The following is a 23225-nucleotide window of genomic DNA, read 5'->3' as shown; positions in this document are numbered from 1 at the left end:
TAAGATGCATGCATTTTTAAGACATTGACAGGCAGTTCTAAGCCTGTCACACAGAACCACAGAATTGTCAGAGTTGGAGGGGACCTCAAGGATCATCCAGTTCCACCCCCCCCTGCCATGGGTCCCTACCCATGGGTCCCTACCCGTGGGACACTTTCCACTAGATCAGGTTGCCTGGAGCTACATCCAGCCTGGCCTTAAAATCTTCCAGGGATGGGGCTTCCACCATCTCTTTGGGCAACCTGTTCCAGCATCAGTGAATATGTCACACTGCTGATCTGCTAGTGCACAGGAACACTGAAAAGTTCCCACTGTGTCAGGATAACCCCATGAGAAAAAGAACACTTGTGTGTGCCCCTGAGGTGCTTTATTCTTCCTTCATCATGTTCAGAGACCTTTCAACAGTGCTTGAATGGCAAGTGGTGATTCATTGTCTGATAAATTACTTATGTGAATCCTGTAAGAGAGAAATTTGGCCTCCCATGAGAAGAGAATTTAGTTTTGATGGTCATAACGTATAGAATGCACAGGTATCACTTACAGATAACTTAATTACATAGGTATGAGAACAAATGAAGAGTCTGCCTACCTTCCTGAAATGGTGGAGACAGTAGGACTAGCTGGTATCTGGCCAGGATGTAAAATGTAGAATTAAAATGAATGCTGCCTTCTTTAGATCTTCAGCCTGGAGAAGAGAAGGCTCTGTGGAGTCCTAATAGCAGCTTTCCAGTACCTGAAGGGTGCTACAAGAAGGCTGCAGAGGGATGTTTCCAAAGACCTGCAGTGATAGCACCAGGGGCAATGGTTTGAAATGAGAGATGAACAGATTCAGATTGGATGTGAGGAACAAGTTCTGCACCATGAGGGTGATGGAACACTGCAACAGGTTGCCGAGGGAGATGGTTGAGGCCCCATCCCTGGAGATATTCAGATATTCATGGTCAGGCTGGACAAGGATCTGAACAACCAGATCTAGTGGAGGATCTCCCTGCTGACTGCAGAGGGGATGGACTAGATGACCTTTAGAGATGCCTTCTAACCCAAACCATCCTATGATTCTATGTCCTGACCTAGCTGGAGGGGTCCCTGCTCAGTGCAGGAGGGTTGGACTAGATAACCTTCGGAGGTTTCTTCCAACCCAAAGCAGTCTATGATTCTGTGCTATCTTGCAGTAGACATACACAGCATTATCTGTAATTAAACTTAGAAAGTACTTTTATACCATAAAATCATTTGTAAAGTAGAGAGACAAAAAGAGAAGAATACTCTGGGGATTTAATTGTTCAGTTTGGGTTGTTTGGGGCTTGTTATTTGTATTTGTTGTTGTTTTGGTCTCTTTTTGTTGGTACTGGGTTGTTTGGGTTTTTTTTTTTGGGGGGGTGGTGGTAACTACCTATTCTATTTAATAATTCTCTTCTACAGTTAAGTTTCATGGAAAGTTTTGACTCTTAACAGCCCTATTCAGATCTGAGTGCAAGGGGAAGGGAGCAGATGGGAAAAAGAAAACAAACCCTGTGCCAAGATAAACTTGTTTTTCCTGAGATTTTACGAGTTCCTTTTGCAAATGCAAAGAGTTGGGAGCTGAAAAATGGTTAAAAAGCCATCTTCAGCTCAGCTGAGTGAGGAGGAATTTAATTTGTCCTGCGTTGTGCAGACCTCCAGCTGGACTGTTTTAATAATTTAATGTCTTGATACTTCTAGAAATTTCTTTTTCTGCAATTTATTTGGTAAGCTCTGACTTCAAAGCCATGTTGTATATAGCTGAAGTGTAGGAATATCTGTATATGTGATGTCAAAGAGGGTCTGCACCAGGAACTCCAGGCAGGATGATTTTCTCCTACTTCTGAAAGGTGTCCTCTAATTTTATTATGCTGCGGAATGCTGGCAGCACCGCTCTAGCCCCAGGCTTAGTTGGTAAGCTTTGCCTATTTTTAGGTCATGTCATCCAAAAATTGACAAAATATCGACTTTTCACTTCAAACAAGTGAAGCTGGCAGTCAGAGATTCCCACTTCCAGCTCTGTGGTGCATCACTTCCAACAAAAGAGGAAATTCCATAGCTGGAAAGAAAGCTGCATAACTTCCTTTGTTTTAATCTGGGCAAAGAGCTTAAGAATGCAGTCATACATGTTTGAATGTTTTGCATTATTTTGATTCCTATCCCCTTGGGTCCTGCCATCTGAGGCTATTTTTTTTATCCCCCAAAAAGGTATTTCACTCATCATTTTTGAAGTGGATGCATCATGCATCTCACAAAATTAAGGAGAAAGTCGTCATTTTTCTGTGAAGGTGAAGAAAATAAGAGTTGGTTTAGAACAGGATGCTTGAAACACAGTTGGCAAATCTGCCTGTAAATGAAAAGTGACCTAATATCACTGATGTCAAAAAAGCTAAAGAACCAAATACATAGAGGCAGTTGGAGCACTTGAAATGGTAGCACAAAGTTTAATCTCAAAATGGAATGTTTAAGTGCTCTCATTAAATATAATAACATAAAATTGCTGTCACAATTGCCCATTTCTAGGTGGTGATCTCTGCATATATTTGTTGATTTGTTTAGTTAATAGCAAGTTACTCAATGCACTGAAATCTCTTCTTTCCATGTTACAGGTCTGTTGCCACAGCTATTAGGAGTAGCACCAGAGAAGGCCATAAAACTTACTGTAAGTTTGCAAATGGATTATTTTCACATTTCTCCATGTTGTAAAATCCATGTAATTACAATTAGCAGGCTAAAAGGTTTTTATCCTTAATGTGTCAGCAGCCTGGCAGAATGTACGCCATCAGTTTTGCTGGATATTAACTTAATTATCAAAAGCACAAAGCAACTGTTTATAATGGGCTTGTGAGCATTGCAAGTGACATACGAGATACATACAGATATATTGGGATGGGGAGATAGGGGAGAGGGAGGGAGAGAGAGAGGAGAGAGAGAGAGAGAGGGAGGAGAGATACATTTAAGAATCTTACTGAAAACTTAATTTTTGGACTCATTCCAAACTATTCCAAGCTTGTTAGACTTGTTCAACTCATCTGCTTGTTGTAAGTAGCACAAACCTTTGGTTTCACTTCTTAGCAAAAAGGAATCATTATTTATTTATGGGACTTGGAGGACTTTTGTTTTTATATATCCACATGTTTAATCCTAGTGCAAGAGGAGATAATGTCATAGGAGCATATGGTGAGGTGTTGGTAGGAAAGGATTAAGAAAGGAACTTTAATGCATGCATTTTTTCCCCCTCTGAATGTTTTATTTCTCTAATCATTACTTCTGAGCGATTTTAAGGCACTTTAAGCATTTCTTGTTATAACCCAATCACAATGTATGGGTTATTCACCCACAAGCCACTATTCACCAAGGCTAATATTAATGCATTTTAAAGACTGGAAAGGTGCTTAATGCTATTAATTGAATTACTACTGCATTAAAACTCACTCTTGAACATTCTGATATGAACTTCAAATGATATTTACATCTGTAAACCCTGCTAGCATTTCCTAAACTATTCTATCATTAGTTTTCCGACCAGGATTTTATCATCCAGTAACTTATTCTTGAACATTCTGATACGAACTTGAAACTGTGTTTACATTTGTGCACCCAGGGAGCATTTCCTAAATGGTTTTATCATTAATTTTCAGATCATGATTATATTATTTAATAACTTATTCTTGGACATTCTGATAGGAGCTTGAAATTGTGTTTGCAATTGTAAATCCAGCGAGCGTTTCGCAAATGATTTTTGTCATTCATTTGCAGGTAATGATTTTTCTATTTAATCAGCAATTGTTATCTCACTAATGAATCTTTCAATTATGCTGCAAATCGTTGTGCAAAACAAAGCCATAGCTTTACAACAGTTCACATGAAATCTAAGATTTGTTTGTTACCTGTTAGTTTGGTAGCTTCGTGGCTGTTGTTTGCATTTTCAGTGGCACAGGATTTGCAGCTGATGAGTGTTTTCTCCAGCCTTGTAATTTGTCAGCTTTCCTAAATGCTTGTGGTTTGTTTTGTTTTTAAGGTTAATGATTTTGTGAGAGATAAGTTTATGACTAAAGATGGCTCTGTCCCATTGGCCGCAGAAATTCTTGCTGGTGGCTGTGTAAGTACCTTTAATTTCCTTCCTATGAGATGGATGAATGTGCAGCGTGTTAACTCCCGGGGACTAAGATTTCTGTTCAACCACAGATCTGGTTCGAGAGCAGACTCTGCCAGAGCATCTCACTCCTTTCCTAGATAGGCCATCCCTTCTTGATGAAAGGGTAAATGTTACTCTGCATCTTGCCTTTTAACCATGCTGTTTAATTCTCGCCTCTGAGACTTTCGTTTCCTTAATAACGAATGTGTCTTTTATTCATGTTGGCTGTAGTTTATGGCCCGAAGAGGATTCATGCTAACCTTTCTAGAAGTTAATAATGAGTTACTGCTTTGTGGCACCCACTCTGCCACGTCACTTCTTTGCTGATGTGTTATTGCACCCACTAATTTTCACTTTTTTGCAGTGATACTGGCTTTTTCAAATGGCAAGGACTACTCATGCTTCTTTGAGTTCCTAGCAGACGTAGGCTGGGTGATATTAACTCTATACATAATGCATTCCTGAATGTAGGCTGTACTTAAAACCCACTAAGGTTTTGGGTTTTTTTTTTTTAAGAGTGTTTTGCTTGCACAAAATAGTATCTTAATGACCAACTGGCATATTACTGGGTAAATGAAAATACTTCACGGTTTGGTCTAGTTCTGTCTGTTCGTATTACAGCTTATTTTATCTGGTATATTGATTTTGTTCAAGCAAATGTAAATACTTTAGGTGAAATGAATAGTTGTTCAAAGAGCAGTGCACTTCACAGATAAAGAACACTGTTTATTTAAACCAGCTTTGATCGCTGGGGCAGAGCAATGTTGGTGTATTTTCAATCTGTCTTTGTTTCTGCTGTCATAAGACAGATGGGGTCACATGTTCAAGCAGCATCTACCTGTGTCAAAAACTACAGCAAGCAGCAACTTAAAAACAAATGCTTGTGTCTTAACCTCAGTAGGTGCAGATATTTTGTGCTGTATGTGCTTGCAGAGAGTGTGCTATGATTATTTGAGCCTCGGGTGCAGTTGCAGGCTGAGAAGCCCTGGCTTTCTGTAATTCTCAGGAGATGGGGCAGAATTTGGCTGCTGTCTCACTGCTCCTTCTGTTTGATCACTGACCTGTTGTAGAGTGCCAGGTAGGATCCCCTTGTTCTGTAACTTTAGGAGCATTCAGGGGAGAGAAGAAAAAAAAAAGAAGGGGAGGGAGAGAAGAATGTGGGTCTCTAAAGCCCTAAATAAAAAGCATGCCGTAAATGAAGGGAAAATGCAATAAAGTGCTTGCTGAGTAAAAGAAATATTTGCCCCTTACACTAATAAAATGTCTTATGAACATAGCAGCCATGGAGAATTCAGCAACATTTTCATTTAAAGTGTCATTTGATCTAGAGTTTTTATTTTTACAGACTGCTGTGAATTTTTTTTAATGCAATACAAAAAGCACTCTTTACAGAGACCTGTCATTCAGGAGAATGCTGCAGCAAGCTTTTTGCCAGCAGTTCATTGTGAACTAAAAGAACTGCTTGAAGAGAGAGGGGCTTTGAGATGCATTTTAAACCTCTGTAAATGTTGCCTTTTCCTATTTGCTGTTTGAAATCTATCTCAGCAGCGAGATGCTGCACGAAGTTGCAGCAGTGGATGTGTGGTGGCAGACTGCCTCGAGTTTCCTTTTAACTGGAATGCTCCACTTAAGGGCATAGCCTAGTGCCAGGTAGATAGGTTGCAACTTGTCTTTTCTGCAGGTGGCCTTTGGGCTTTTTTTTTTTTTTTTGGTAATTTTAAACCCAATTCATACTAGCAACAGAGACTCTCATTATAAGTGGTGCCTTGTGGGGTTTTTTTTTGGGGGGTGGTGGTGGTGAATTTTTCTCTCATGGTCTAAATACATGCATGAAATATGGGATGCCAAAGACGAACTTGTTGCTGTAGCTCTCAGTGTTGTATGGGCCTGACTTTTTGTCCTCGTTTAAGCTGACATGAAAGCTGTGGTTGCAGTGTGGAAACACTAAGGATGCTGTTGACTGCTTTTGACAGTTTTCAAGCTTTGGGTTTTTACCTCTTTTCACAATACAGTAGTCACTTCTGTGGGATGCGAAAAGACAGGAACGGAGTTTAAAAAGGGGCAGCCAAATAAGATGAATTTTATCCAAGACACCTACCCTATCACCTTTCTCTGCTCTCCACGTCTTAATTCTCAGCTGTGAGTTTTGTTCCAAACACAGATGTTCAGTTTTGCTTCTCCAGTGCCTCTTTCCTTGGAACGTATGCATTGCTCGTGCAAGGGCTGTGTGCCGGGATGCCTGTGAGATTTTAATGCTTGAAATACCAGCCCTGCCAGTACCGTGTAGCGTGAATAGCTAAGAAAGGGAGGACAGAGCTGATACTTGGATGGTTTGGGTTGTTCAGTAACACAAAGGGCTTTGAAAGGGTCAGTATCACCTGAGTAGCTCCACTCTGCTGTTTGCCCAACCATTGCCAGGCGTTGACTTTTAAGTCCCCAAGGACTTCGCTTTGCATCATAATTACTGAGAATTAGTACACATGGCTGACTTTTGCACTTGTAACTAAAGCTGATTGTTTCATTGAACAAGTCTTTTTCTGTTTTGTAAACTGTTTTCTGTCCTGAAAAAAAGAAAAAAGGGGGGTAAAAAAAAGAAAAGAGAAGAAAGAAAATAGATCTTTTACTTCATGACCTGGTGGCACTTAGTTCAGTTAACAGCCTGTTTCATAGCGTTTTATTATGTGAAGATGAAAGTGATAGGTTGGTTTGAGATTTATTTTCCTTTGAGACCCCCAAGAATATAATTAAAAGTGCAACCTTTATGTTTTCCTACGGAATCTTAAGGAGGGTTGTTAATGTAAATGACAAACTCCAAATTTCCAGCTCTTTTGTTTGCAAGACTGTGGGATTTGTTACCTATAAAAATATCTGTAGCTTCCAGATTTGCACCGTGCCTGACACCCACCATGAACTCTGCTCTCTGCTGTGCTTTTAGGGCTCTCCTGACTCGTGCAAATCCTATACAGCCTTTATCATTATGAGGCTAGTAAAAAGCTTCAGTTCCAAGACGTAGTGGAATGATATTTTAGAGCTAGGATCTGCTGAGCATCTAAGCCACAAAGCTGACGACCTCCTTGAATGAAAAAGTGCACGAGTATGCTAGGTTTGATTCCTGCTAATGCTCTGACTTACCTTCAGGGGTTCTTTAATAAAAGGATGTTCTAGGGTAAGCTAGGGTAAGCAACTTGAGATTATGATATTATTTTTTTTGTAATAGCAGTAATCGTGAAGTTTTGGTAAGCTTTTATTTTTTTTTTCCACAGTCTTCCAATTCATTTTCTGTTTTAAATTAAAAAAAAAGTAATCACTAAGCATATTGAGCTGAGCTGCTTGCTTCTTTTAAACTTCATTCACTTTAGGGCTTTTGTTTAAAAAGCTTTTTTGTCAAAAGCAATGTAATTTTTTGGAGGCAGCAGCGCTCATCATTCTTACGGATTGATTTATATTAACCTATTGAAAACTCTGTAAACGTGGCATAAATACTGTTTTGGGGGGAGGTTGAGGTTTTTACCTTTTAACACTAAGTTGTTTGCCTTAGTTCCTTAAATAAAGCAGTTCCTTTTTTTTTTGTAATTAAAATAAATAAAGAAAGAAAGAACATTTGTGTGTCTGGCAGTAACCAGGAAAGAGAGGTGAAGATGCAAAATAAAGAATGATCATAAACCACGTCGAAAATACTTAGAAGAAACAGAAATATTCTAGCATAACTCCAAAGCAATAGCTATGCAATATGTGTTGCCTTCTCTGTCTGTAGTAATACAGTTAAGCTTAATTTTCAGCAAGAAAAGGGGGAAAAAGCATTCTGCTTTATTAAGCTTTCCTTCTGCTCTCCCTCCTTTCCCCAAGCACGCACACACACACACATTCTTTTCCATCCCAGCTGCTCAGTGTGCGCTCACTATTAGCCAGTCTCAATCGTATGGCGCGGTACAATTACAGACCCCATACAGATCTGCTTTTATTTAAGTTGTCAAGACAATTTGAGGCATATTTCTGGAGACTTTATGGGAATTGTAATAAAGTTAAAACATATTGGACCTGCTTGGACAACTTCAACTCCACTACGGAACGTTAGATACGGTTAAGATGGAGTTCGTGTAGAAAGCGCAAAAATCCTGCCCAGAGTGAATTTTCCTGAAGGACTCTGATGTGAAATTCCAGATGAATTGTGCCAAATAACTAATCTAGTGCAAATAGTTTTGTTAATCTGCTTACAACATTTCTATTTCAGAGAGTAATAAAGATAAAAGTCCACAGCTGAGCTGTGTTGCAGTGGAGGTAGAGGGTGTGTGGACTGCAGTTCCCACACCGTACTGCAAAAATGCAGGCATTTCAAAGTTGTAGACTAAAGCAAGGTGTTGTACTTATTTTCATCAGTCAGAAACCCAAATCTGATCAAATTCTATTCTGTTTGGCAAGGAAAGCTGAGCATAAGCCTTCATGCTTACCTTACTTTCATAAGGTAAAGTGAAAGTGAGCATTACGTATGCCAGGGGATAAAAAATAATCTCTGCCTGTATGTCTGAACAAAAGAGCCAACTGCTGTTTCACAGGAAAGTTTTGCTGTGGTTTGTTGAGGCAGCTGAGTGATGATGGTCATCTTGATGGTTGCTCAAATTCAGCTTTGAAAGCAAATGGCATAAATCTCTTGAACAGATTTATTCTCAGAGGTCTCCTCTCCCTGTAGAAATCCTCTCCTCTCCCTGTGGAATCTTCACTTCCATTCTGTTCAAGAGGAGCTCTACCTGCATCGGTACATCCACATTTCTTGTTTAAGGAAATGTTCACAAGTTCCTACTAATTCCCCCCCCCCCCCCCCCCCCCCCTTGATTAAATTTGAATCTATTTTCTTTTCACACAAAATTTATGTTAAAAGTCTATTTAACATAATTAATATAATGTAACAGAATATACTGTAATTAATTGGGTATTTTTAAAGTGTAGCTTTCTCTTCTGAACCACTGTAATTAGAGTTATTTTCAGTATGCTGAAAATTAATTTCAACTAACTGAACCCAAGAAACAACCCAGCTAGATCTGGACTTAAATTTAACTTCACACTTGCAAATCTGTTGTGTTTCAGCACTGCTCTGCTTTAATTGTCTCTGATTAATTTTCAGCTAATTTTTAGAGCTAAGCCTTACAAAGGAGTTTGGGAGGACGAGATAGAATAACGTGATAGCCCTTCCAAGAGGTTGTACCACAGGCTGGGGAAGTTCCTGTAGAGTTCCTGCTTGTTTTGTTATTTGACTTCACCCCACATTTCCTTGCAGGTTTGGATATTGTAAAAAGCAATACAGTCTGCTGAGTGTTCACCCAGTAACACCAGTTTAATCTGGCCTTTCCTGAAGCCACTAAGGAATTGGGCAGAGCATGGTTTCACTCTGTTTTGAAAGTTGCTTCTGGATTAATTTAATTCCTTTTCCACAGGTATTTTCCCATAACAAATCAGAGGTGTTTTCCACTTTTCCTTCCTTTTCATTTTCTTTCTCCCCTTTAAAAAAAAGAAAAGAGGGAGGTAAATTTTGAGCTGTGAAAGGAGGAGAGGTTCAGGTTGATGTGTTTCTAATAGCAGACCCTCTCAATGCTGAATTCTTTAAAAGGCCTTTCCTTCCCCCCCAACAAACATACTTAATATTCTTTCCATTTTAAATGTATTTTTCCCCTATTATATTAGAGCTATAATAATTTTCTGTGAACATACATTATAGTTTAAAACATGTATCTGACAACTTCATTTTTCTTACCACATCCCTTTGTTTCATGACTCCTTTTACTGGCAGTAAAATATTTTCGAGTTTTACCATTGCAGGTTCAAAAAAAAAACCAACCCCAAAAAAACTAAACCAAGACTAAAACACAAAGCCTTAAACCCCAATCAGGAGTTAAAAATCTGGCTTTCTATGAGAAATAAGAAGATATTTATCATATCACAGTAATTTATGATGTGACCAAGAAATAATGGCTCACAGTTTTTAATACAGCTACCATGCCTTAAGACTTGAAAGGTCTGTAAATCATTAAATGATTCTACAACTAGTCAAAATAGACAAGTAGAGCAGACAGAGCCAAATGTTAACATATTTGACAAGTCTGTAAGTTAATTGCTTTTATAATGCCAATCAAGTAGGCTCCACTTTGATTTTTTGGCTAGGCTTCTAAGAACTGAATTACCTATAACGTGGAAAATATCAAATCCACAAGGTAATTATTTTTCCCCCCTCACTGCAGGCTTGGTCAGTGCTTCTAAACAAACCATCCTCCTGTTTGTTTCTGTTTGGCCCTCACAGGGCAATTGTCACAGGTTGCATCTGAGTCTTGGAAATCAGTCTGTGCTTCTCTTCCTGCTAATTGTAATTTTAGTTACATGCGCTTCTCCCCGAGCCTTCGGAGGAGCGTACTTCTATGTTTTATGTACACTTGGATGTTAACAAGGCTGTGATTCTAGCAGCCCTTGCTGGTTGAGCTGCCCGAAGTAAAACTGCAGCCAGATCAAGAGAAGGCTGTCCTTGGAAGACAAGGATTAGCTGGAGAGAAACACAGTTCTGCTTGAGCAGCATGAAAGCTGTTTCTGTGCTAGGCTGGTCAGGGTAGTGAAAAGCAGATGATTGAGGGCTCAGGAAATCTCCTCATGATCTGAAGAAAAGGTATTTACTAGATGAACTCCTATTGCTGAAGGGGGCTATCAGACTCCTCTATGGATAGGACCGCAGACCAGAGGAGACAAAACAGCATGCAATGGTTTGTCTGGGCTTTTGAAGCCTGCCTTTATCAACAGAAGATTTAACATAGAGCCAAGCTTTGAGAATCCAGCCTGCTTTGCCCTTTGCATACAGCACCACATCATGAAGGTTGTAATCTTTGAAAGCTATAAGCAAAAGTCACTTTGGACATACGTCTGTTACTCAGTAGCTTTGCTGGGAGCAGACACATCCACAGTGAAATCAGCTCTGCAGCAGCTCGGTGTAATTCATCTGATGCTCTTGGGATCAGACTTTTGGAGGCAGTTTGCAGCACTGCAGTGGCACTCCGTAAATCTGGCTTCTGCCTTAGAGCTAGTATGTGGTTTTGTAGTAAATCATTGCATAGTTCTGTGTTTTAGTTGCCCTTTATTATACAATGAGGATAGTAATTCTTTCATTTTTGCATCTCTTGAGTGCATTTTTAATTTAGGTGTTTTGGTTTTTTTATGACAGGGAACAATATTTTGTGTATCTGAGGCTCAGCACTTTTAGGAAGGTAGGCTTTAATTAGGATTAATGTATCCTAGCAAATGCACAGGAAAACAAGCTGCATCTGGCAAAGAGTAAGGGAGTGGGACAGTGCTTGATATTTGGTGTGACTGAGTGTGATCAGCAGTGGATTGAAAGTTTTGGAACTTGCACCTGCTTGTCTTTTTTGTCAGGTGAACAAATAGGCCAGACATCGTAGAAGCTTTCTTTTGCAGAGGTTGTTTTTGGATAATTCTATAATAGGTTGCTTATGTGTTTTAATGGTTGCCATTAATTGCCATAATTGCTATCCCTGGGTGATATTGTTGGGAAATATTAACACTCAAATAGCATGAGTAATCTTTTCTTCATCCATGAAACCTTAAAAGGGGATCTGTGACAAGTCAGATGAGCTGTAGAGGAAAGATCTAGGCTGACCTTAAACGCTTTTAGCTGAGAACAAGAAAAGGGCTATGATTTGAGGTAGGTACTATGGTTAAAGGCGCAAGAGCAGGTCACTAGTGATGAAAGGAAAAGAATCTAGTACTTGCCTCTGGTATGGAAAACACAGAATTCTCTTCTGGAATTGCAAGCTGTATTCTCATCAGAAGCTACACTCGAAGCTTTCAAATGGAGATGTGAAAGCCCTAGGACAGTTGGGTCTGGCGAGCTCATTTCTTATCTAATCTCATAAGGGTACAAAAAGCAGTTACATTAAAAAGAACAGGAATTTCTTGTCTGAGAGTAATGATGGGGGTTGCAAATCTGTTTATTTTCCAGGAAAGTTTATTGCAAGGTGATTTGAACATATGAAGAAGTAGAAAACATTCTTATTTCTTAAGCAGTTGTTATAAAACTGTTGTGTGGTTTCTTTGTTCACTACGCAGTGTGGGTTGGGTTTTTTTCCCCATGGACAAAAAAAAAGTTAAAATAGCTCAACTGTTTCTCTTTCTCCCTTCTGTTTAGTGAGGGAGGAAAGAGGAGGCATGTGACAGACAGTGCTGTATTACTACTGTACAAGGCTATACTGCCATCGAGAGGTGTTGGGTGATATCATACCAAGCGCACAGCTGAGGAACTCCAAAAATGAAAGGGGGGGGGGGGGAAAGGAGCTTGTTTGAAATAATTTCATGTTTCTGGATGCATAGCCAGCTGGTAAAGCACACTGAACATTTTATAGGCATGCATATTTCTAGCTATGTATGTATGAGGGGTTCTTAGATGGCAGAGGTATTTTCCTTTGATTTTCTTGCTGTACTTCGAGTCCAGAAGTGCTTGGGATGAGGTCAAATGTTATTTCAGGATAATATGGACCCTTTGTAGGCCCTTACAGGTGTAAATATCTGTGCAGGTTCTATTTTAATCAGGTGATAGCAACTGAAACCAAAATACATTTGCTTATACAGTCTGTTCATGTATTTCCTAACAAGAAAAAAAAGACTAGAAGAGATGCCAAGTAAACCAGAGCTGAGGGCATTCAAGTTTAACTTCAGTCTAGAGAAGAGAAGGTCCCAGGGAGTTCTTACTGTGGCCTTGCCATGCTTAAAGGGGGTTTATAAGAAAGATGGGAACAGACTCTTTAGTAGAGCCCTTTGCAGCAGGGCAAGAGGGGGATGGTTTTAAACTAAATGTAGTCTGAATCTCTCCTCTTTTAAAGAAGAATTTTTTTATGTTGAGGGCGATGAAACACTGTCACAGGCTCCCCAGAGAGGTGGTAGATGCCCCATCCCTGGCAACATCCAGCATGTTGGAGGGGCTCTGAGGAACCTGGTCTAGTTATGGATGTCCCTGCTGACTGCAGGGGCCTTGTTTTAAGTGATCTTTAAAGGTCCCTTCCAACCCAAACTATTCTGTAGTTCTGTGATTCGGTATAGAAAAGCTGGTGTTACTGGAAGCCATCTATATTAAACAGCTGATGAAGTTGATTCTTGTGACACTTCGCAGAGAAATCATTGAGTGTGAGCAACCTGAGCTTAACCTGTGCTTTTTCTGGCTAAAACCAAAATTCAAATCCTGACCTTTGGTAGCATATTTTGAAAGTTTCAAATGAGACAGGCTTGTAGCTGCAGAAGTTAGCCAAGAAGGCAATGTTCTTCAGCTTCTGGCTACAGAGAATGAATGAGCAGGGTGATGTGATGTGCTGATGATGTTTTGATTGGTTTGGGTTTAGGTTTTTTTTCCCCCATCACAGTTTATACCAACACCTTGAAGAGACTGAAGGAAAAAATAGATTGATGAGATTTCTTTCATGGTATTCACTATGTAAAAACTCAGAAAGAAGACAAAAGCCATGCTTGTGATTTATGCTGCTGGTTTGGAGATTGGGATATAGAGAGACTCTTAGGAGTTGGGTGGGATGCACACACTGGGCATGCAATTAACCTCTTTACCTCAAATCCCCTTCTTGTAAAACTGGAGTCATTGTACTTTCCTCACAGGAGCACTGGGAGGAAATACCATTAATATTTATGAGATTCTTACATCCTATGATGATGAATAACACAATAGGAGTTACCAGTACTAGACAAGCAAGAAATAATTTCATTAGAGAGTATAGTAGCCAACTCCTCTTTTCTTCCCCCCCGAGTTTGAGAGTAGGGAGCTACAGTTACCAGCATAGATGGTTAAATAACAGAAAGCTCCCCACTAGGCAGCTGTGCTTGTTACTGCTAGAACTGGCTCTGCAGGGCTGATAAACCAACCTTCCTCTCCATCACAAAGCAGGCAGGTGGTAGAAACCCTCCTACCGAGACCCTCTCTCAGGTATTGTCAGGCTGATCGCTTTCAGTTATTCATTGTTTGATTTTTGGAGTGTATCTTTGATCAGATTCAGAGGATGACAAAGGTTGTTCAGGGAGTCCTGGCCTAGCATCTGGACAGTTTTGTGGAATGACTTCATTGGAAATTTCCAGTGTCTTTCTTCAGACCTGCTTTGTGGGCAGCCAAACCAGCAATCTTTTGAGTAATGCCTGGTGCATGCAGGTCTCAAGTGCTGTAAAAATGTTAAGGCAGTGAGGTGGGTAACTAATAATATCCCCGTTTTTCTAATAGCAAGCTGAAGCAGAGGAAGTCTTGAGTGATTTACTCAGAGCCACAGATATCTAATGCTGCAAGTTTGTGTCACAGAATCACAGAATGCATTGGGTTGGAAGGGGCTCTCAAAGGTCATCTTGCCCAATGCCCCTGCAGTCAGCAGGGACACCCTGATCTGATTTTGAATGAGAATAGAAGCAAATAATATCTGCAGTCAAAGAAATGGGAAATACTTCAGTTGCTAGCAGATGTAACTGTTTATTTTTGCATGCCCAGCCTGGATGCATCTCCTGATCTAGTTGGAGATGTCTGCAACACAGGGACAACATAGTTTAGTAGCCATGTGGTCTAGGGTGACAGGTTGGACTTGATGGTCTTTGAGGTCCCTTCCTACCTTATTGATTCTGTGATTCTATGACATGGACCTGATGAGGAAGGTCCAGAGGACCACAAAAGTGATCAGGGAACTGGAACACCTTTGTTAAGAGGAGAGACTGGGGGAGCTGGGGTTGTTCAGCCTGGAGAATGCTCTGTGGAGACCTAATAGCAGCCTGCCAGTACTTGAAGGGACCTACAAGAAGGCTGCAAAGGGACTATTTACAAAGGCCTGTAGTGATAGGACAAGGGCCAATAGTTTGACACAGGAGCAGATTTAGATTGGATGTGAGGAAGAAGTTCTTTGCCATGAGAGTGCTGGAACACTGCAGTGGGTTGCCCATGGAGGTAGTTGAGGCCCCATCCCTGAAGATATTCGAGGTGAGGCTTGACAGGGTTCTCAGCGACCAGATCTAGTGGAGGATGTCCCTGCTGGCTGCAGGGGAGTTGGACTGGATGACCTTCAGGTGTCCCTTCCAACACAAACCATTTTATGACTCTATGTGTGGTGCCATGTAGAAACACTTAACATTTGTAACCATAGACCAAAATATTTATTATATAGGAATTTGTAAGTCACTATAAGGACCTTTCCAGGTTGGGTTTGACTTGGTTTAGTTTTTGTTTGGCTTTTTTATTATGGGACTCTGCAAGATAAGTAAATAAGAAGAAAAAAGCAAATGTTTGTTTGTTTGGAATGCTTACTTAGTAGCTTTCATTTTGAGTGCAACCCTGAAGTCAGCATATGTGCCAAGCAGTTTATCAGTCTAATTTCTGATGGCAACAGGGATAGCAGTTTTATATGTACCAGGATTCTGGTTTGGTGTAAAAGCAGTTAAATTACACTGTGCCAATTTGAAAGTCAAAACCAGTTGAGTTACTCTAAAGCCTACTTTTTTTTTTCCTTCTGGTCAAAATAGGAAACATTTGGGATATTTTGGGGGTTATGTAAAGACTTTAATTTGTAACCACACTGTGTATGCTCAGTCTAAGTGGTAGGCAAGAGCAGCTATTGGTGTGATTTGCCATTTCTTCAGCACATTATTTAAACCATGTTACTGCTCAGATTTTGTATTTTGAATGATAGTCAATCTGAGCTGTGATTAATTCCTTTAACGGTTGGGTAATGTAAAAAAGATGTGCCCTCAGAGTTCACATGCTAGGCATGGCTAGATGCAAGTGCTTTTAAATGCAGCTTACTGCGTTTTCATAGAGTCATAGCATGGTTTGGGTTGGAAGGGACCTTTAAGATCATCTAGTTCCAACCCTCCTGCCATAGGCAAGGACACTTCCTACCAGACCAACTTGCTCAAGGCCCCAGCCAACCTGCCTTTGAACACTGCCAGGCTTGAAGCCTCCACAACTTCTCTGGGCAACCTGTTCCAGTGCCTCACCACCCTCGTGGGGAAGAATTGCTTCCTAATGTCCAGTCTCAGTCATGCTTCTTTGCCCTTTGCATAGCTTGTGTGTTTTCAGAACCTAGAGAATGGCACAGCTGTTAGGTCATAGAATGAAGAAATGAACAGAAATGATAACGATACTCTTGAATTTGGGCCTGATGCACTTGAGCTGCTTTACTTCTTTCAGATTTGGGGGGTTCTTGTTTCAGACTTTGGTTTCCTTTGTTCACTTTTTGGTGTTCTCCTTTCAAATTTTGGGGTTTTCCTTTCAAATGTTTAACTTGGGATCTGCCAGCCTAGCAGAAAGGTTATGTCTCACATTGAATAACTGTGTATGAGATGAACTTAAGGAGAGTAAGCAGGGAGTCTTTCCAAATCAGTTGAGTGATGTCTTCCCAACAAATGGAGAGAGATGTATTAAAAATTCTTAGCAGTTCTTGATTAATAGAATCCTTCAATCTGTAAACCACGACTTCTTTGTTTCCTGGTGCTCAAATAATGATGTGGAGCTCAGACTCTGGAATCAAGCAGCATTTAATGGCACTGAAATAGGTAGTTCAATGGATTAAAAAACCCAACACATTATACCTGCAGTTCTGGTCTTAGGAATCCATGTGTTTTGTTTTATGAACTCATGAAAAAGCTTCTGCCGGACATTTATCCTCAAGAAAGTCTGAGTACTGTGTCCAGCTCTGGGGCCCCCAACACAGGAGAGACATGGACCTGCTGGAGCAGGTCCAGAGGATGGCCACAAAGATGATCAGAGGGCTGAAGCACCTCTGCTATGAAGACAGGGTGAAATAACTGAGGCTGTTCAGCCTGGAGAAGGGAAGGCTGTGGGGAGACCGTATAGCTACATTTCAATATGTGAAAGGCACCTGCAGGAAGGCTGGGGAAGGACTGTTTAGAAGGGCTTGGAGTGATAGGATATGGGGCAATGGTTTGAAATGAGCAGGGTAAATTTAAGTTGGACATCAGGAGGAAGTTCTGCGTAATGAGACTGGTGAAATATTAGAGCAGCCTGCCCAGGGATGTGGATGAAGTCCTGTCCCTGGAGACATTCAAGATCAGACTTGATGTGTCCCTGGGCAGACTGACCTAGTTGGAAATGTCCCTGCTGACTGCAGGGAAGTTGGACAAGATGAGTAATCTGTGAATAATGTTTTCACTTTCTCAGTACTGGCATCTACATCTCAGTGTCTTTACTCAGTAACTAATTCTTCCTTTCACTTCATTACCTGCTTTTACAGTATTCTCAGCATGTCAGTGTTGCATAAATTGGTGTTGGTGAATGTATTCTTGCAGCAAGAACTGTGCTAGTGTCTGTCTGGTGTACTGCAGTGTCCTGCAGTGGCTGACCTGCTTCCTCTGTTTTCCCTGACTGGAGGAGGGTGGAAGCCTTGTGAGCTTCAGTTTATTAACTGATACTAAAACTTTTGTCTGCTGATAGCTTGACCAACTGCAGCAGGATTAACAGTGGCTTCTCTTAAAAGTAACAAATGATGTAATGGCTTAATGCACTGCCTTCCTCTTCTGATTTCAGGCTGGAGGTTCTCAAGTGATCTTCACCAATCCACTGGAAATTGTCAAGATTCGATTACAGGTGGCTGGAGAAATTACCACAGGTCCACGAGTTAGTGCCCTCACTGTATTGCGGGACCTGGGCTTCTTTGGTCTCTACAAGGTAAGCTTTTTAATAGATTAGCATGGCCTTAAAAGCCATTTGTAATCAAAACATCATTTCCTTGTTCTCAGAATCTTACCTAGGTGAATGTAATTGCTCTAAAAACATGCATTATTTTGTGGTACTAATTTTTATATGAAAAGGGGAAAAATTGTCTGAAGTTTTTTGAGCATGTGTGGTTCTTGTGCATTTTACTAAGATTCCCTTTCTCACTTCAGCAGGTGTAAGTATTGTTCACTGAGCATTAGCTTGTGATCTCTGATGTAGTTCCTGATTCTGCCCTATGCAATAAGAAACTTCTTTTCAGCTGCTTCATAATATAGAGCTTACAGTTTTGGAGCTGTGCATTTTTTGCTCCTCTGTGTTTGATTCAGTAACTTTCCCAGATGTCATTGTTAGTTTGGTGAAGGGAATTAATTGCAGCACAGTAAGAGTGAAGAAATACAGACAGTGGGAGCCTAGCATAAAAACAAACTCCTAAAGCAAACTTGCCCTTGCTACTTCAGGAGAGCATTGCCACAAATCATATCAGGAAAAGCTGCTTTTCTGAGTGCATGCTGCCAGCTCTACAGTTCTGCTTTCTACAGGGCTGTCCTCACATAGCTGTGTAAAGTTAGGTTAGACCAGAGCAGAATTAGAAACATCTTCTGTTGGATCTAAGAGGATGTATGCTGCAAATAGTGTAAAGGTTTAACATAACTGCCTTCTACTTTTGGATGAAGGAGATGAGGTATGGGGGAGTATGAAAGCTCTTGGAGTACTTTGAGGTAGCCACTGCACATGGTATTGAAACAAAAACTATGAAGAATGCCACACACTTCAGAGCACCATGTGGTGCTTCTTCAGTCTCTGCAGCCTACTTTTTGGGTGGGAGCTTTTCCATTATCCATTTGTCCCAGTATTTCCAGTGCAGCAGGCAGTATTCCTCTGTGTCCTACTTCCAGCACTGCAACTGTAAAGATGCTTCAAAAACACCAAATGAGCTTCTTAGCCCTGAAATTCCTTCTCCAATCCTTTTAAATTGTTCTGTTACCATTACAAAGTGGAGGCCTGCCTGGGAGTAGCTGTCTGTATGTTTTGGCCTGGAGAGAAGCTGCAAGTCTGAATAGGATTTGGTGGGGAGTTGGTTTTCCCTCTAAATTGACTTGCTAATTTTTCAGGTGTTTTACTGAAGCTGATGCTATTGTGTCAGCTCCCAGTAAATGGCTTTATGGCAGTTGATCAGGTCAACATTTACAACTGAAAACATGGCTATGGTAAACAGCCTGCACCCCTGAGGCTGTGCAGGAACGGAGGGCAGCTACTGAGTTTTGCTTGAACTAGTAGAAATAAAACTTAAAATGAGGATGAATGCTGAACTGGTGTAGTGAAATTAGCATTTTCTTTAGGTTATTTTTTCTCTTGAACTTCTCTTGGTGGCTGAGCACAAATTTGCTACATTTCCCCCACTTTTTAAATGGTCATATTATGAATTACTTCTGTTTTCTAGAATAGCTCCTTGGTGAATATTTGTAAGGAATACACCTGAACAGGAGCGGGTTACAGCTCTGTGTTGCCTTGAAACAGGCAGTTATTTAATCACAAGCTACACACTTTTGTTGCTGCCTTCATTAAATCCATTTATCTCCACAAGGAAAAGCCACAGAAGGGTTTGCTTTTAACTCTTTTGTTGTCTCTGTCTCTCTCCACCCCTCTACTCTGCTCATTGTGTTCATGTCCTTTTGTACAGAAGCACAGAATGGTTGGAAGGGACCTTTAAAAACAAAGGGATGTTCTATGTATTTTTTTTCTTGTTTTCTTTTAAATAGTTGTTAAACAACCCACATTTTAAATGTAATCTTTCATTTCATAGTTGGTAACAACATTTCTTGTTGTCATTGGGGTTTGATTTGGTATGGCTTGAATGTATGATCTCTCTTCCCCCTCTCTTTTTTCTTTCCCTTTGGTTCCAAAAGAAAGTAAACCCAACAAAAATTAAGTCCTCTGTAAATTAAGTACACTATCAGCTTTTGGGTTGAGACAGTGATGTTCCTCCTTTTTCCACTTCACTTGGTAGAAATTCTTGTAAAGCTGCTGTAAGAATGGTTGGCTGTAATTTTCTACAGCAGTTTCCACCACTGACCACCCAAATAATTCACTTCTGATGTCTGGATTAATGATACCCAGATGTGTCAGTGGAAAGAGTGAAGATGGGTGTTGTCTACATTTAGAGAGTAGAATCATAGAACAGTTTGGGTTGGAAGGGACCTTAAAAACCATCTCGCTCCAACTTCTGTGCCACAGGCAAGGACACCTACTAGACCTAATTTCTCAAGGCCCCAGCCAACCTGCCTTTGAACACTGCTAGGTTTGGAGCTTCTACAACTGCTCTGGGCAACCTGTTCCAGTAGGAGTACTGCAGTAGGAGTACTGCCTTAGCAGTAGGAGGAGCTCTAAAGAGCTCAAGATCCTCTGTTGCCTACAGCATTTCCTTAAAGATGTTGCTTTGTGGTGTAAAGGAAGAAGGATTCCATCAACCTGATGTTCAACTGGTGAAATCCATGAAGAGCAAAGATGAATGGTTTGCATGCAGTGCCAGCAGTGGAGAAAACAGGCTTATAAAGATAGAATAAAAGGAGGGATGTCACATAGGAATAGTGTGGTCAGCAGGAGCAGGGAAGTCATTGTGCCCCTGTACTCTGCATTGGTTAGGCTGCACCTTGAGTACTGTGTCCAGTTCTGGGCCCCTCAGTTTAAGAAGGACATCGAAACACTTGAATGTGTCCAGAGAAGGGCAACAAGGCTGGGGAGAGGCCTTGAGCATAAGCCCTATGAGGAGAGGCTGAGGGAGCTGGGATTGTTTAGCCTGGAGAAGAGGAGGCTCAGAGGTGACCTCATTGCCCTCTACAACTACCTGAAGGGTGGTTGTAGCCGGGAAGGGGTTGGTCTCTTCTCCCAGGCAACCAGCACCAGAACAAGGGGACACAGTCTCAAGCTGCACCAGGGGAGGTTTAGACTTGAGGTGAGGAGAAAGTTCTTCACCGAGCAAATCATTCGTCATTGGAATGTGCTGCCCAGGGAGGTGGTGGAGACACCGTCCCTGGAGGTGTTCAGGAGGAGATTGGACGTGGCACTTGGTGCCATGGTCTAGTCATGGGGTCTGTGTTGATAGGTTGGACTCGATGATCCTCGAGGTCTCTTCCAACCTTGGTTATACTGTGATACTGTGATAATGATGGAGCCCAGAAGGTGTGATGTTAACTTGAAACTAATATTGCCATAATGCTAATTTTTTTTAGATGGGAGCCCAAATAGTTTAAGCATTTGGGTTCTTTTTTGTCGTGACTGAGAACGTTACAAGCTCATAGCAGACCTGAAGTGTTTCCATTGCTTGTCAGTGTAAGTTCTTCTGTGTTGATGTTACAAACCTCTGACCTCAGTCTGCTGCACACTGAGATTTCTGCCTCTTGCTGCCCTTGGGTGTCATTTCCTTTACCACATTGCAAGGACTGCAGTGAACAGTCTTTATTCCCAGTTCAGAAATAAATCATCTTGAAAGCTGTTCTTAGCACCATAGATCAATCCAGCACGGTCTGCTTGGTTCTCATGAGCCTTCTATGCTGAAATTTGGGTGAAAATTTGTACAAGTCCATATGGCAGTCGGCAGGGAAGAATCTACTTTCATTTAATGTAACTGGTGCCAGAAGATGCAAAGAATGGCATGTGTCAGGCTTGGCTGCAGGAGGCAAAGTCCTTCATGGACACCATGATCTTCAGAGGTCCCTTCCAACCTCTACCATTCTAAGATTCTGTGTTTAATGGCCATGCTGGTGTTAGGCTCACAGTTGGACTCAATGAGCTGAGAGATTTTCCAACCAAAACAATTCTTTGATTCTGTGTCTTAAGATCATCTTCTACTTGTTGTTCGAATGCCCACATTTTGTATCCATTTCTACCTAGGAAGCACTTTCTGTGGATTCAAAAATAAAGTGCACACCCCACCCTCCCAATAAAGGAAATCTCAGTGTTTCAGTCTTGCATTAACAGAGGAGACCAAGGCAAAGACAAACAAATCTTATTTGTCTACAAATTGACAGAAGATGTCAATCTTATGTCAACAAATCAGCAAAGGAGATGCTGTGTAACCCCTTTTTGCATCCAGCTGAGTGAATCTTACATTGATTAGGATCATAATTATCCCAGCAGCCTAGTTCCAATCAATAGCCATTTGAGGATCTTCAAGAAGATGACTTGCCTAGTTTTGATGTCCCTCTGTGTTAGTGACATTAATATTCTCCTGGGTCATTTGTTGGCATGTTAATATGGTGTCCTACTGTGCTAGTGGCACAAAATTCACAGTAGTACTCTGCAGATACCTGGGCTCTGGGCTCAGCTCTGCTCTACTTCTAGCTTTGATGTTAGAATAATTTGTGTTGAAAGCCAATCTGGAGGTCATCTGGGCAACCTGACCTGGTATTTGACCACTTTTGTGGGTTAAAACAAACAAACCCCCAAAAGATCTTCACTCTTTTCCTAATGCCTGATATGAACTGGCCATGGTCTAGAGTGGACCCTCAGCCAGTTTGCTCATGATACAAAACTGGGAGGATTGGCTGACACACAAGTCAAGCTGTGCTGCCATTCAGCATGATCTGGACAGGCTGGAGAGCTGGGTTGAGCTGAACCTCATGAAGTTCAACAATGACAAGTGTAGGGTCCCGCACATGGGGAGGAATAACCCCATGCACCAGTTCAGGTTAGGGGTTGACCTGCTAGAAGGCAGCTCAGCAGAGAAGGACCTGGACCTGGTGATCATGAGCCAGCAGAGTGCTCTTGTGAATACAAAGGCCAGTGACATCCTAGAGTGCATTCAGAAGACTGTGGTCAGCAGGTCAAGGAGGTTCTTTCCCCCTCTATTTTGCTCTGATGAGGCCTCATCTGCAGGTTGTGTCCTGTTCTGGACTCCCCAGTTCAAGGAATTACTGGAGAGGTCCAAGGGAGGCTGTGAAGCTGGTTAAGGGATTAGAACATGAGGCTCTTCCACCTGGAGGAGAGAAGACTGAGAGGGAATCTTAGCAATAACTATAAACATCTAAAGGGTGGGGGTCAAGCATGGGGCCAGTTCCAGTTGCTTTTCAGTGGTGCCCAGTGCTAGGACAAGGAGAAAGGAGCACAAGCTGAAACACTGGAAGTTCCATCAGAACATGAGGGGAAACTTTACTTTGAAGGTGGAAGAGCACTGGACCAGGCTGCCCAGAGAGGTTGTGAAGTCTTCTCTGGACATACTCAAAATCTGCCTGGATGCAATCATGTGCAGCCTGTCCTAGGTGATCCTGCTTTAGCAGAGGGGTTGGACTGGTTGATGTGCAGAGGCACCTTCCAACCCCAGCCACTCTGTGATTTTGT

At 41.3% G+C, this 23225-nt stretch overlaps 1 protein-coding gene across 4 annotated transcripts in view; it reads left to right on the top strand.

Annotated features, from left to right (window-relative positions):
* Positions 1-23225, top strand: part of SLC25A13 (solute carrier family 25 member 13) — a 128165-nt gene that overhangs the window by 89164 nt on the left and 15776 nt on the right. For all 4 annotated transcript variants that reach the window (XM_068157069.1, XM_068157068.1, XM_068157070.1 and 1 more), the window contains 3 exons: positions 2610-2662; positions 4022-4102; positions 17700-17840. In XM_068157069.1, coding sequence (XP_068013170.1) covers positions 2610-2662; positions 4022-4102; positions 17700-17840 — 275 coding nt within the window. The remainder of the gene's footprint in view (positions 1-2609; positions 2663-4021; positions 4103-17699; positions 17841-23225) is intronic.

This window comes from Melanerpes formicivorus, unplaced genomic scaffold (genome assembly GCF_026170545.1).
Source record: "Melanerpes formicivorus ecotype bairdi unplaced genomic scaffold, bMelFor1.0.p_v2 SCAF_35, whole genome shotgun sequence".
NCBI lineage: Eukaryota > Metazoa > Chordata > Aves > Piciformes > Picidae > Melanerpes > Melanerpes formicivorus.
This window is presented reverse-complemented; position numbering and strand designations above follow the sequence as displayed.